General features: G+C 36.6%; 1 protein-coding gene across 2 annotated transcripts in view; it reads right to left on the minus strand.

Annotated features, from left to right (window-relative positions):
- Positions 1 to 14,746, minus strand: part of Cnksr3 (CNKSR family member 3) — an 87,919-nt gene that overhangs the window by 13,936 nt on the left and 59,237 nt on the right. For both annotated transcript variants that reach the window (XM_003468490.5, XM_063232924.1), the window contains 5 exons: positions 14,317 to 14,404; positions 9,039 to 9,080; positions 6,356 to 6,475; positions 4,327 to 4,386; positions 489 to 557 (listed from right to left, as the gene is read on the minus strand). In XM_003468490.5, coding sequence (XP_003468538.2) covers positions 489 to 557; positions 4,327 to 4,386; positions 6,356 to 6,475; positions 9,039 to 9,080; positions 14,317 to 14,404 — 379 coding nt within the window. The remainder of the gene's footprint in view (positions 1 to 488; positions 558 to 4,326; positions 4,387 to 6,355; positions 6,476 to 9,038; positions 9,081 to 14,316; positions 14,405 to 14,746) is intronic.

The raw sequence follows: 14,746 nt of genomic DNA on the forward strand, positions 1-14,746 counted from the left end.
TTATGTTTTTATATTATCTATTATGTCCACCCTTTTGACTTGACCGATTCTGTTCTGTTATGTCACATTTGGTTTTACTCTCTTCCAAAAAAGCAATAAGAACCGTGGGAGCAATGAAACCCAAAATGTGTAATAGTCATTGTACAAAAGAGAGGAAAAGAAAGTGCTCTAAACTATATAACTGCATGTATATTTAAGTGTATAAGATAGAAAATGATATCACAGAGTTTTATTGGATCATTGAACAGAACTGTTTGCAGTATCATTGTTGGAATGTCCACTCTACAAGCTTTAATTTTGTGACTTGAACAATTATTTCTAAGATGGCAATATGTAATCCATTAACTAGTGATTTCCTACTGCGCATTTTTTTTCTTCTGTAAATCTGTATAACTTGTTAAAAAAAATTGCACATTTTAAAAATTTCAACCAAAGGATTTTAGATTTAGTTAGAAGAGGAAAAGTTAGGCCTCAAGAAACAAACTCACCACAGTTTGCCGATTAACTTGAATGACTTCATCACCAGCATGAATTTTCTGAGATCTGTCTGCAGGAGACTATATAGAAATAAAGACACTTGTTTTAGTTTTTTAAACCTTCTATTACTTTCTGCTTCTGTTCTTTCTTCTGTAGGCAACTACATAAACATTTTCTCAGAAAAAAATAAGATATGTATTAGTCTCTTGAGATTACATAGTCCATGGAAATCAGCATATAAAGACTGTGTTCTCTATTTTATTGGTGTCTGTTGTATTAAATAATCTGCTGTTATAACAGTTAGGTTTATTTAACCTAAGGAAAGTCTACACACTCTGCTGAAATGGTCAGTTGCTAAAAAATGGTCATTGGATCACCCAAAAATATGTCTCAAAAATATCTCTGTCAGAATTAATCATGTAAAAGCTGACATACTGTTTGACATGTAAGGATTATCTCTGTAACTCTGCCATCTCGTTTCCTTATTAAACTTAAATCTTCTCTTCCTACAGCCCTTTACATGTTATCATAATGCTATTAAAATAGAAAGTTGATAGCAAAGAAGAAATTTGAAGAAAATGAATATAATTCTTTAATTTCCAGCTAAATTCAATGTGAATGAGCATTCAGTATCAAGACAAAGTCCAAACATTATTTCTCCCCAACAGTACATTGCTATTAATTTGCAACAACAAAAATACATACAAAGGGTTCTAATCCATTTGCCAACTATGTTGCTCAGAGAATTCCTGTGGAAATAAGCAACCTAGCATTCTTCATGTCTAAGAACTCTCATATAAGACAGAGAAAGGAAAAAACTTTGATTTCAGAGATTCCAATTAAATATTACATAAGTCAAAATAGTTAATTTTTTAACTTTTATAAATGGATAGAATCATCAAACAATGTACAGCTCTCCTAAAACAAAAGAGCACCTTTGAATATGGGGAGAGGGTCAACAAGAAACAGGCTGAATGTTTTCATGCCACTGCTATACTAAGCTCCACCAGAAAAGAACAAGCAGCACCAAACTGCAGAAAGGTCTGCTTTGCCTAATCCAGGCTCAGCCAACACAAGGCACGGCTAGCAGTGCTGGCTATATTTGAAAACACTCAGTTCCTCATCACAAAACCAGCACTGCCTTACCTGAGACTCCGAACACAGGTACCAGAGAGAGATGTCAATCTAGAATCTCTTCCTTATGAGTCACTCTTCTAAAAAATATGAATTTATCTCTGCTGCTTTTTGTGCCTGTGTCAGATACTTAACCCAGTTCCTGATGAGCACAGTGTGTTTCATCTTTCTAAGCAGAGTCATTTAATCTAGGTACTATTAAAACATGGCCCCAAGGCCAAGAAGTCCCGGTTAATAGACCTATAATCATAAAACACAAGCACTCGTGTCCTCAACTGACTTCCTTCCTAAGGACATCCATGCATTCATGTCTCAAATGTTCCACCAAGCAATCAGGAGTCATGTATTGGCAGAACACTGGTAAAGAGAGAGCTTGATACCAATACTCCCTAGGGCAGTTACTTCTGTTTATCTTCACTATGAGTTGGACTGCTGAAAAATGATGCTTGTTCTGGTTTGCTGCAGAAGGGTGATGACCTGAAGAAGAATGCCGTCACTTCAGAAGCTAATCTATTTTCCACCTCATCTCAGAGTGGAGGATAGGAATACGGATAGGGTAGTGTCATGACTCCATTCCAGATTCAGAATTACATCAAAAAAGAAGTCAGGTAGAGAATCACTGTGGAACAATCCTGACCTCTGAAGTAACCTCCAAAAAACTAGACTGGTGCTCTGAGAATGGTCTGCTGGAATTGTGTATCAGTCTGGAGCCCAAGAGAAGGACATGGAGATGATCCAGTTGGGAAAGCAATAGGGGACTTCTGCTCACTGCCATTCATCCTTTAAAACAGTCTGATTCTGAAATCCTAAGTATAAAATGTCTACAAGTAAGTATAAAACATCCAGGTTAAGCCCTAGGAAAATGGCTCTTCCTACTTCCCAGCCTCAGCTACAAGATTTAGCTCAGTGTCTAGCACATGTCAGGCATTCAAAAATGCAACTGACAGACTGAAACAATAAATGATATTTTAAATGGATTAATAGATAAAAGACACACTGCCTTTTTTTAATCTGTAGCAACATGTTAACTTCTTTTTGGGATGATGTCCATACAGTCCATACATGTGAATGCCAGAATGGACTACATCTAGGGGAACCCTGGAGCTGTCAACTGAGTATTCTGATTCTTTTAGGATTTTTGGAAGATATATATCATCGATGATATTTGACATTGCATTTGAATAAAAGGCAATTTTGTTTCATTCTCTCATCCATCTCTCATCTTAAAACAAAAATGGGAGGAGCAGAAGAGAAGGGCCTATGCCGCCTGGTGGTAATGCTATAGTGTTTCTTGTGTTTATTCGGGAATGAAATTGCTTCAAGAACACCAGGTAAGGTTAGAAACCATGTCTGGTTATATCAAATGGCACAGTCACCAAATTGCATGATTGTAAAACTCCAACTCTTTAAAAACTGAAATGACATTCTCTATCCTTCTGAATTCACCCAACTCCAAAATGAAGTGCTCAGTGGTACGTGAAAAAGCTGTTACTGTGGTGGAGCCACAGCCTCCTGAGTCTCCAGCATGAATTATGCAAAGCATCGCACTTTTCTTTAACACCATCCCTAACCTAAAAGCGTGAAGCTCTCTTCCTGTGTTATTATTACCTGTTAGGTGAGATGGTACAAAAATTCTTAGTGATTCTCAGTGTTAGGTCTCAATCTAGAATGCTTAAAGACATTACTATCTTCCACTCACCTGTCTACAAGAACCACGCGATTGATTTATAATCCAGTGATCACCTTAAACAATGTCATTTTCTTACATCAAAAATCAAGCACCTATTTCAAACACTCCCGAAACATTATGCCACTTTCTTTGATTAAAAAACCTAACAATTGAAGCATAAAATGAGACACGCATTGCACCAAACAGATTAGAAAGTAGTCATCAAAATTTCTCCTACTTTTTGGAGTTATTCTCTCTTCCCTTAATTCTTAGATAATAAATTAATTCATCAGACACATGCTACTTTTACACAGACTGAGGGGAGCTATTCAAACATTTTTAGCTTCAGGTCAAGGTCATTCAATCATTCAGTAGCTGGCCATGCTGTAAGGTGCAAGAAGAACAGGCAACTAGCTCTCATTTTTTGCAAATTCAAAACACTTGAGGCAATAAGAACCCTCCTACATACAGCAAAATTTCCAGAATAAACAGTATATAAAAGTCTGTTACAGTAGAAACAGACCTGCTTTTTCTATTCAAAGGACTAGAAAGGCGGGACTAAACATCATGACAATTTCAGTATCATGACAAATATTATGAAATGTAACTACAGAAAGAATTTGGCTCATGCAAGAAACTCAAAATGACTACTCTGGAGACACATAAAATTTCTGTTAAACAAAAAATAAATTTTACACATATAGCCACCAATCCCTTTTTTTATATGAGCAACTCACAATAACAAAGAGAATAGTGTTTATGTATTTATGGTTTAACATTTCCATGGTGTAAAAGTAACAAGTAACACAAGGGTGAAGGTAAAAACTCAGCATGATATCTGAACAGGACTGATAAAAGACAATTTAAATAATAAATTGACAACAGCTGGTGATAAGCAGTACAGCAATCTATCAATAGACAAAACAGGCACCCACGCTGCTTCTCCCTACAGATGACAGCATGTACATATTTAAATGAAAAGAACAAAGCCTGTGTCAAATTTGTTTAAATACACAATGGCTTCTACATTTAAAGGATACACTTACATTTTCTGTTGTTCCAGTAATCACATGCAATCCATCATACGTTGATTTGATGTACATGCCCTAGAATGAATCACAAACACATTAACTCATTACATAGAGAGAAGAGCCACAAGGGAGACTTGAACTTATGAAACATTCAGTACAGTCCCTTCATAACAATGCTCATTTTTAATCCTCCTGAAACACCCATGAAACAAGATCCCAGGGCCAGTGAAGGAGAACTAAACAAGCCGAAAGCTCAGGGAAAGAAATCAGATGTGCAATCTCTTTGATATTATAATTTGTGTACAGGGTACATAGAAATTTGCCACAACTCTTCAGGATGTAGGAATTTTCTCAGACCTGTTCAACAAGTGAGGAGGTATTTCAAACAAGGACTCTACTTTTCTGACCATCTCTTTGTCTAGGGACACAATACAGTCTGTTAAATTTGGTATCAGCAGTAATTGTAGGGCCACTTATTTAAGCCGACAGTAAGGCAGTCTGGGATGTACAAATGAATACTGTTCTATAATACAGTTCAGTTGGCAAATCAGAACAGGCAGTGTTCCATTTTTAGGGAAGGAGGAGGATGAGGCTGTCTCTTCTAAAAAGCCTGTGGGCCAAGTCAGAGGTGAACACTGTATCATTCAGGAAATATTCCTGCAGTTGGACAATCACGTGGAAAATATTTTTATTAAGCTACTATAATATGGGGAAAGAACCAAAAGAGAAAAAAAAAAAGAGTTGCTCATCCCAGTCTCTAGATTATAATACTAAGTCATTTTGACCCTGATCTTGCACTGCTCAGTAAGCTAAACCACTCTACAAAGAGAATCTCATCTGACACGAAGGCTCTCAGGGTTTCTCCCACTCCTCTCAAATGGTTATGTTCATTTGCAGAACTATAAGATCCCCACACACAGCAATTGCCTCTTTCCAGACCACACCTACATACTGGGAAAGGGCAACCCACCATGACCGGCACTGGGAAACCCATCTGCTTCCCTCTTTAACTATAAACTCACTTCCCAGAATGTCTCCCTGTTCACTCTGTTATAATCGTATCACTTACACTGACTCCAAGTGTCATATATAGATTTCTGCTCACTAAGAATTTGAGTATATTGGCATTTGATTTTTTTTTTTTAAATTTCCAGGCAGGGGCTTGCTACATGTCCAAGGCTGGGCTCAAACAGCTATCCTCCTGCCTCAGTCTTCCAGAGTGCTAGGATTTCGGCACTACTACATCAAGATTTTGTTTTCTTATCTAAGGAGAGAGACTTAGAGACTTACTGATGTCCCACATGGCTGTCTACACCCCGGGCACCTCTGCCCTCCTCTTCTCCTTCCTTCTCTTCATCATTTGCACCATCACCAGCAATATAAGTAACTCAAGTTACAGCCACTAATTAATGGACATTCTCTATGCTTTCAGCATTGGACATCTGTCATTTACCATCTAATTCAATGTTTTCAACAGCCTTAGGAAGAAACTGACATGTGTAAGCTCTCTCTGACTCAAAAGCTCTAAGCTAATTCAGTGGCCCTACTGTTGTTTAAATTCCAGCAGATTAATCCTATGGGATATATACTGCAAACTGAGAAATCACATATCTCAGAGTCATATCTTACACATGGCTTATAAGATACTTTAAATGGGAATCATTTCCTTCCCCAGTCTCTTCTCACTTTCATCATAAGTGCTAATAGACACTTTCAGAACAGATGTTGTTTTTGTACCCAGAGACCATCTCTTCTTTGTGTAAATGTTTCATATTTCCTTGCATTGCTAAGTCCTAAAAATAAAACCATTAAGATAGTACACAGCTTTTAAATTATATTTATTTTTATATAGGAAGACAAAAACAAATCAACATAGTTTAAGATCGCAAATTCCTAACTGTACAACAGTAATCTAATTTAATTCCACTATTCAGAATTACAGTAAAAGCAACAAAAATATTTAAAGAAAACTTCAGTAAATGCAGGTATGTTATTATTTGAAAAATGATTATCTGAAAAACAAAACAAGCGTTAGAATTCTTACCAAGCCTTCACCAGGCTTAACATTGGGTAAGTGAACCTCCTCTAGGCATGCGCACTGGCTCATAACAGGGTCGGTGGCAGATCGAATTGTTTTGTCACAGATGCCATTTAAAACTTTGACCTAAAATTGGAGAAGCAAATAGTCAGGAGAGTGCAACTGCTAACCAGCTTTATCTCAAGCTGGGTTTTAAAGAAATGCACTTCACTTACAACCTTTAGCACTGGTCAGCAACCGTTTTTGGTAATTCTGTTCAGTGAATACAAAGCACTTGGGCCTCCCTATTTGCAGTCTTGGGAATGGTGCCCCTAGTTCAGCTTTGTTTAAAAGCTATGCTTTTATATTAACTCCTTTCCAAGCCCTCAAGAGCATAAGCCATGAGCAACACTCTTTCTTCTGTTAAGGGGAAGCATGACAGCTCACATTCTCTGAATACCAAATATTAACAAGGTTTTAAAAAATAACTTTGGGGGCCTGAAACATTTTTAAATAGACTACTTTTTAAAATAGTTTTACATTTATAGAGAAACTGAACAAGTATACTGTGTTTCCAAATACTCCCTCTCCCAGCCCATCTTCCTCCACCAGTAAAGTCAAGTCTTTCTCTAGTAAGGCACCTTTCTTTGTCATAAGGGATACCAATATTGAGACACTTTTACTAACCCTACAAATGTAACAGATCAGATGTTTACCCCTTAATAATATGTAAGAAAAGTCTGTATCTCTCACATCAACCATGCCTTCTGAAAGGTTAACTGAAGTCTATAATTTACACAAGTGTTTACTCTTTGTGATGTACATTCTATGGATTTCGACGGATGCTCAATCTAATGTATCCATCATTACAGTATCACATAGACTTTCACTGCCATAAGTATCCCGTCCTCAGCCTAATCATCTACCTCCTACTTCCTTGCCAAGAAACCTTAGGGATTAGAATTTTAAATAGTTGGGATTATATAGCATACAGTCTTTTCAACTGGCTTATTTCTGCTAATAACATGCATTTAAACTTCCTCCTTATTTTCTCATGACTTGATAGTCCATTTTTAATTGCTGAATAATATTCTGTTTTACAGATGTGCCATATTTTTCTACCCATTTACCTATGAAATGGTATTGTGACTGTTTTCAATTTTTAGCAGTTATGAATAAAGCTGCTATAAATGCTCTGTACAGTTCAGTGTAAAATTTTGTGAATGTAAGTTTTTAACTTTTCTGGGTATATACCTTGTCATCAGAACATATTTAGTTTTGCAAGAAGATGCCAAATTGTCCCCTAACGTGTGCCACTTTGTATTTCCAGCAGTGAGCCGGATCTTCACCATCATTTTGGTTGTCAATGTTTTGAATCTTAGCAACCCCAAAGGTCTGCAATGTTATCTCATTCTTTCAATTTGAAACTCCCTAATTACAAACGATGTTGACCACTTTTCATATACATAATAGAGTGTCTACTTTGGTAAAGTGACTGTTCAGATTTTTTATTCACTTCTTAATTAGGTTATCTTCTTATTTTTAAGAGTTCTTTGCATATTTTGGGTATGTCTTTAGTGTTTTGAAAGTATTTTCTCCCAGTCTGTGGCTTGTCGTTCCATTCTCTTGGCATTGTATATCCTAGAGCAGGCTTTTTCATTGTAAAGACATCCATATTATCTACTTTTTTATGAACTGTGCTTTTGATTTTCAATCTAAAAACTCACTACTAAGGCTGTCTAAATTTTTCCTATGATAGCTCCTAGAAGATGTGAAGCCTTCATTTTTGCATTTAGATGTATGATTTGGTGGGGGGGGGGGGAATCGAACTCAGTACTTTGTTCTTTCCAGGCAGGTGCTGTGCCACTGAGCTATCTCCCTGTCCTATGATCATTTTAGTGATAGTTCATATTTTCTGAATGCCAAACACCAACAAGATCAAACACTATAGATACAAGATAGAGTACCTATTAAGAGGTCTCCTTGTAAAAACCACGGTCCTATTTGGTCCAATCAAATCCATCTAATCTTTCAAAATTGAACAACTAATGAAATCAGGAAATTCCAAAGAGAGTATTTTTTTTCTTTCTAAGGGGGAGAATCTAAGAAATGACACTTTTTTTTAAACATTCCTCCAATTTGTTTAGCCTGCCTATTTATGGAAAATATATTTATAGCAGTTTCATTGCTAAATTTCTCAACATCAGTAGGAGGAAGACCTTATCAAAAGAGCACAGGCTGGCTTATGTCAAAAGGAGGAAGTGCTGATGAATAGTTTCAAAATGCTCTTTAAACAGTCATAGTACACCCCTCCTCCCACATCATAAAATTTTGCCAAGAATTTTTTTTAATCAAAATGGTCCTAAAGTTAACTCTGCAAATCAGTTTAACCCAGATTAGCACACTAAACTAGCAATTTATGTTCAATAAAACACTGATGAATTGTTCAGAAAAAAAAAAAAAAAACAAAGCAAACAAAAGCAGAAACCCGCAAAATAGCTAATTTAAACTCAGAATTCTTACGATTCTGGGTCTTGTTAAATAATTTTATCTTTCCTCCTTTAGGTAAATTAATAGACTTGTATCCTAAAAGCAAATATTTGAAATTACAGTGCTTGGTAATTAGCCATACTGCATTTACTTTAATTAATGCGATTCTCACCACCTTTGGAAAAGGAATTTTATAGTAAGTTTTAGAAAGTATACTTACCACAGATAAAACTTTATCCTCCATTTCTGCTACAAGGCAATCCTAAAGAAAAAATAAAATGGAAACTGAGAAAGAGAAAACTTGTTAAAAAAAAAAAATACTGGCTTAGCCTTATATATGTTTCCAGGAATTCATGCAATCCTTGACATATATATATCCTGCCCATCTCCCACAGCATGAGCATCTTCCCCGTGTGGAGAGAGAGAGAGGGACAGAATGGGAACAAAGCTGACATCTATCATTTCCTAAAGTCCTGCTCGTCTCCTTATCTAAGGAGCTTATCATTCAAGCAACCCATCTACCAGTTATTTCATTAAAAACCCACAAAAATCCCTGAGCAGAAATCCATGTACTATCTAGACTGTTTAGAGAACACAGTATCAAGTTAGAAGTCCAAGTTCAATGGCTCCCCAGCTAAAGTAGCAGCAGCCCAACCAGCCAGCAGTCCTAAATTCTGGCCTGCCTTATAAGAAGAGATTTCCACAGGGCTTGAGTAAACTTAGTCACAAAAAGTTTATTTTAAGCAGCACTAAGATTAAATCAGATATTTCAGTCTGTGGTAGATGAAAAAAGTTTAACAAAACATTCATTAAGACTCTGCCAAAAAAGTGGTCTTGAGGTATGCTATTGATATAAAGGGCTGGAATGCAAAGCATTATTTACTCAGCTTAAGAACAAAAGACCCAAGACACAGTACACACTACGAACAGAGTTAGAAAACACCACTGTCCCGTCCAGAAGGAACCAAAGTGAGACTGCCAATGTGAAAGATTCATAGTTAACCTTCAAGGACCATCCATAGCTGTAGATTTCAACCCACACTGCAGGGAGTGTGCAGAAGTAAAGTAAGCCAGATTAGTTTATCCAGAATCAGTAAGCACAATCCAAACTGGGATAATCTTAAGGATAATAATGATAAGAATTTTAGACACATGCAAAATATTGCCTCTGTTGAACTAAAAAGATAAACAATAGTTTATTGTTTATTTACTGGCAAAGAGAATGGAATGGATACCAACTTCTTCTACCATAGGAAAATTAACCAGACTTTCACTGTTTTAATTTTTTAATTGTCTCTACTAGATAAAAATGTAGAAAATAATAGCAACTTCTATACTGCTCCTAAAACTTATATCTGCTTCTTAAGAAAAGAGTAGCCTAAGAAAAACAATTAAGAAAAAATTGAGAAATTTCCTATTGGCAATTTTGACGTATTTGAATCTGATATAAATAAAAATCCAGGAGCAACTTATATAAAATACAAACAACTGTAGGTCAAAAATGTGCCTTTCTACCCTATCTTATGCTTGGAACTAAGTCATCAACTACTATAACAGTTCATTCCCTATTATGATTGACTGAGGGCTACCATGTAAGTATCAACTCCAGAAAATAGTATATTCATATGGTCATATGATGGAAATATAACTCATAATATGTGTCTGTGATCTTTCAATAGAAATCACAAAATGCTATCAGCACTGTCATCTTCAAAGACTGTCACCTAGAAGCAGAGAACTCTCAATTTACTAAGGCTCAAGGGTCAGGGTCATGATGTGACCACATGGTTCCTAGTACTTGATTTTCTGACAGATCTAAAAAGCTACCAAGAAAATGGCCCTTGATGTAGCAGCTGAGCCAACAGAGGCGCAGGTTTGCCTCCTAACTATTCAACTGGCGTGTGAAAGGGCTGTCTTTCTACCTCCCACCATGGTGAACATGGGTTCCCACACCCATCCTCACTGAGAGGAAGCAGCTGCGATGTGACTTCACAGTGTTTGGCATAAAGCAACAGAATGGAAAAGAGGTACTGGAACAAGTCACCCCCTCATGAGTCAGACAGTGAGGCAGAGCTTCCTTACTGTCCCAGATCACCTGGACTGGCAGTCACGGCCTAACCTAGCAGCCAGGAACACTGCCCTGGCTGCTCTCTCCTGCCCCCAGCTTCCATTCCGTAATGTACCTTCTGAAGAACTGAGACATTAGGCAATATGTTTAGTACCTCTGTCCCTCTATTTCCTTCTCTAAACAATAGGGCAATAACCAAGCCTACCTTGAAGAACTGCTGAGAACCCATGTTCTTTCATTACTATAGAAAACAAACACTGACCAAGAGCTAAACATCCTTGTGAGTTTAAACCCATAAAACAATGCCACTGAATATACTTAAATATCTTCAAGCTTCATTCTTTAAAAATTCTTCAAATTTAAATTTTTTCAGAAAATAAGAACAATTATTTGTTCTATTCTTTTTGACTATCAAATTTGCTTCCAAAAAACCAATACAGAGCAAATTTTTTAATTTCCTCTTGTATAATTTTTTAAGTGGGAGCTGTGGTTTTAATATGATATAGTTTAAGTAATCTCCAAAATAATATTTTGAAGGAGACATTTTGCTTTAAAAATCTTGTATTTTGGCTGGAGCAAAAGCTTGGTGGCAGAGCACTTGCCTAAAAGGGCTTAGGTTCAATCCCCAGGTCCACACATGAACAGATATCATTTATCTATACCTAATTTTCTATGACTGCATAAATGTACGCATGTATATGATTTCTGTAAATGAAAATGTTTTGTCTCTTTTCTGTTGTTGTATGTTTTTATTTATTTTAATTTTATTTTTGGTTGGTTCCTACTTTGTCTTTTACTGCAGTAAATCAAATTTTTCTTCCAAATTGCTCATTCCATGACTTCATAAACTGTTCTGTTCTGCTTTTCTTTGTTCTGTTTTGTTTTGGTTTATTCTCTTTAAAATAAAAGTTTAAAAAGAATTGTGGATATATATCTATGTGTATATTATAAATACATAATGACAAACACATTTTTTGTCACCATTTCTCGTTACTTCTCCCTAATTTCCTCTCTTTTTTTTTTTTAACTCAACAATAACTTGTAGAAATCCTACCAAGTCATCTGGAAAGATAAATATTACTATTTCCATCTTACAGATGAGAAAATAGAGTGGAGACTCATAAATTTTAATTAAATTATTCAATGACTAAAGATTGATAGAAGTTTCAAACCTATGACTGACTCTAAAAAGAACATGCTCTTACCTCATACCTATTATAAACTCCCTCAATAAGCACCACAAGGCAAAATTTACAAAATGAACACCTACACTAATAATACTTGCAGTGTTCCTAGAGTTTGGGTTCACTTTCTCTTGCTAAAAGATGAGTTTCTATCAGCTCCTTTATCAGAAATACAGACTCAGTCCTTAAAACGCAGTCTAGAATGTGTACCATTAACTGTCTACCAGGTATCGTGAGCCACCAGTAAGCAGTGACAGGTACCCAGCAGGAATCCTTCTAATGTGACCAGATCAGTGCTGCACCTCTCATGGGAAGACTTTTTTCTTTAACACCAGTTCATAAATGATCAAAACTCTAGCCATGGAAAAGACCACTTAACGTGATATATTAGCTCATCCATCACAGTGAGCAGAGAATTTTTCTGATCCAAGTACTCCATCATTATCTTCTCAATGAGGGTGACTGTCACCAAGTATTACAATTATATTTCACTTTCAACCTTCCAGTGTCCCTTTCCTTCTTAGCACTCACCTAATGTTATACAACTGTGCATACATAGTGCCAGAGTGTGTGTGTGTGTGTGTGTGTGTGTGTGTGTGTGTGTGTGATTTAGTTCTTAGTTTTTAGTTCCTAGTTCTCTTACCATCCCAGAGACTGTACGCTCCATTAATCAGGGACTTTATATTCATTTCTTTACTCTGGCACCTTAGCAGCTAAAAGAGTAAGAATTAGTAAATATTTATGGAAGGAACTGTCCAACTACCTGCAATGCCAAACATCAACCTGCGTAGGCAAAGCAGAGTCACCTTATGAAGACACATACAACTACTCTGCCCTCTGCTTGGTCACTTCCTGCCTCTGCTTACCCCACAGCACAGACAGCCTGAGTCAGGCTCATGACCTAGGACCCTTCACAAGAAAGCACGGGCATACCTATGGGAAAAATGTACCGACTTGCTAATTACTAGGTTCACTCTAACACTTTAATTTAGCTGATGGCATGTAAAATTGGCTAACCATCAAAAGAAGAAGCAAAATATGATGGGAAGAGGGAAGCAGGAAGAAAAAGAGCACTAAAGGAAAGTATCAGGGAAATGCCTTCCACCACCAGCATAAGACCTCCGAGACTGTACGATTCACGGGTAAAGGTTACTGTCAAGACGGCCAAAGTTACCTTGTGCACCATAAACTTAGCAAACCATTTAATAGCTCTGGGCACCTTTCTCAGATCATAGTCTCAAAAGTACATGGCCTAAAATTCAACGGCTGCTCAGAACTGGATCTCAAACACTTTCCATGGGCAGAGCCAAACTTAATTCCTCATTTTACAGAGACCACATAGCTTTTCACAATTGCATCTCTGTTACACCACAGTCAGGACTGAGGAAAAGATGTTCTTTATTTTTTGCCAAATGAGCTGTGGAAACAAACTTTGAAATCATAGAATTTTAGAACCAAGTATGACATGAAGGAAAAAGACACTTGCTCTTAATTTACCACATTTATTCAATTAAAAATATGTGTTGGATATGCCAAGTAATATGGCAGGAGGTGGTCTTCAGTGCCGACAGACTGACAATTTTTGTTAGTATCACAGAAGCTAGGTAAGTCAAAGACAGATATAAAATTTCTTGGGCTCTTGCTAAAATACCTAGAACCAGACAATGAGCCCTGAGTGAAATTGACATGTGTCACTTCCAGACCAGAAGATACATCGATGTGGCAACCTTCAAAGTTCTTTTTCTCTCTCTCATGAGGACACACAACATTAGATACTAGTTATTCTATGTCCAGAAATAAGGAGAATCACAGCATGTCTTCTAGTTGACCATTAGGATATAAATGAGGTGTAAACTGCTGGCATTTAGAAGTTGTTACGACCTTGTAACTTAGCCTACTGTGTTTGGTAAATCTAACAACTAGAGGTCACAGTGAAAGATCAGAATCAACACATTTAATAAAGTACCAAGAACAAAGATTATAGCGAGCCTTTCTATTTAAATTAAGCTTGAATATTTGAGAGGAAGCACAAGACAGCCCAACTATTTTAAAACAAAAGAAGATAAAGGCCACAGGTCATTCTTCACAGAAGTTAACTGTATAATGCATCTAAAATAAAGTCTTTCATCTCTCCCCAGTTCTGATGGAAAAAAGCTGGGGTGGGGGTATTTCATACCTTCATGGAAACACTTTGAAAAAAATAGGGAAAAGACAATTTTAGAAACCCATAATGATTTACTACTGACCTTCTGGACTGTAGTGGTCAGGTCTAAGCAAAGCTGAATGATTTTGTTCTTTGTTACTGAGAAGTCAGTGATCCCTGTAAATGGAGCCCTGGAAAGAAACAAAAAATTCTCTTTTAAAAAAAGGAGGAATCCACCAGGACCCAACACTATATGTTGGCAGGCATAGCTACACAATAAGCTAGCTTAAAATCATTTTTTTATATTACTGTTTTGTTTCAAGCAAAACATCAAATAGGAATCTGAACAGGAAATGGACAGAGATATGCTAGATAAAAACACATACAAAAATGAGCCAAGAGTTAATGTCCCTTCAGAAGTGAACTAAGTCTTCATACCAACCAATACTCCAACATTAATGTTTAATCTCAGTAGCACACAACCTTTAGCACAATTTCACTCTTTTTCAAGCTGAGGTTAAATTCTTCCCATT

The sequence above is a fragment of the Cavia porcellus genome, unplaced genomic scaffold, assembly GCF_034190915.1.
Source record: "Cavia porcellus strain 051 isolate PalLab524CR breed Dunkin Hartley unplaced genomic scaffold, mCavPor4.1 scaffold_22, whole genome shotgun sequence".
Classification (NCBI taxonomy): Eukaryota; Metazoa; Chordata; class Mammalia; order Rodentia; family Caviidae; genus Cavia; species Cavia porcellus.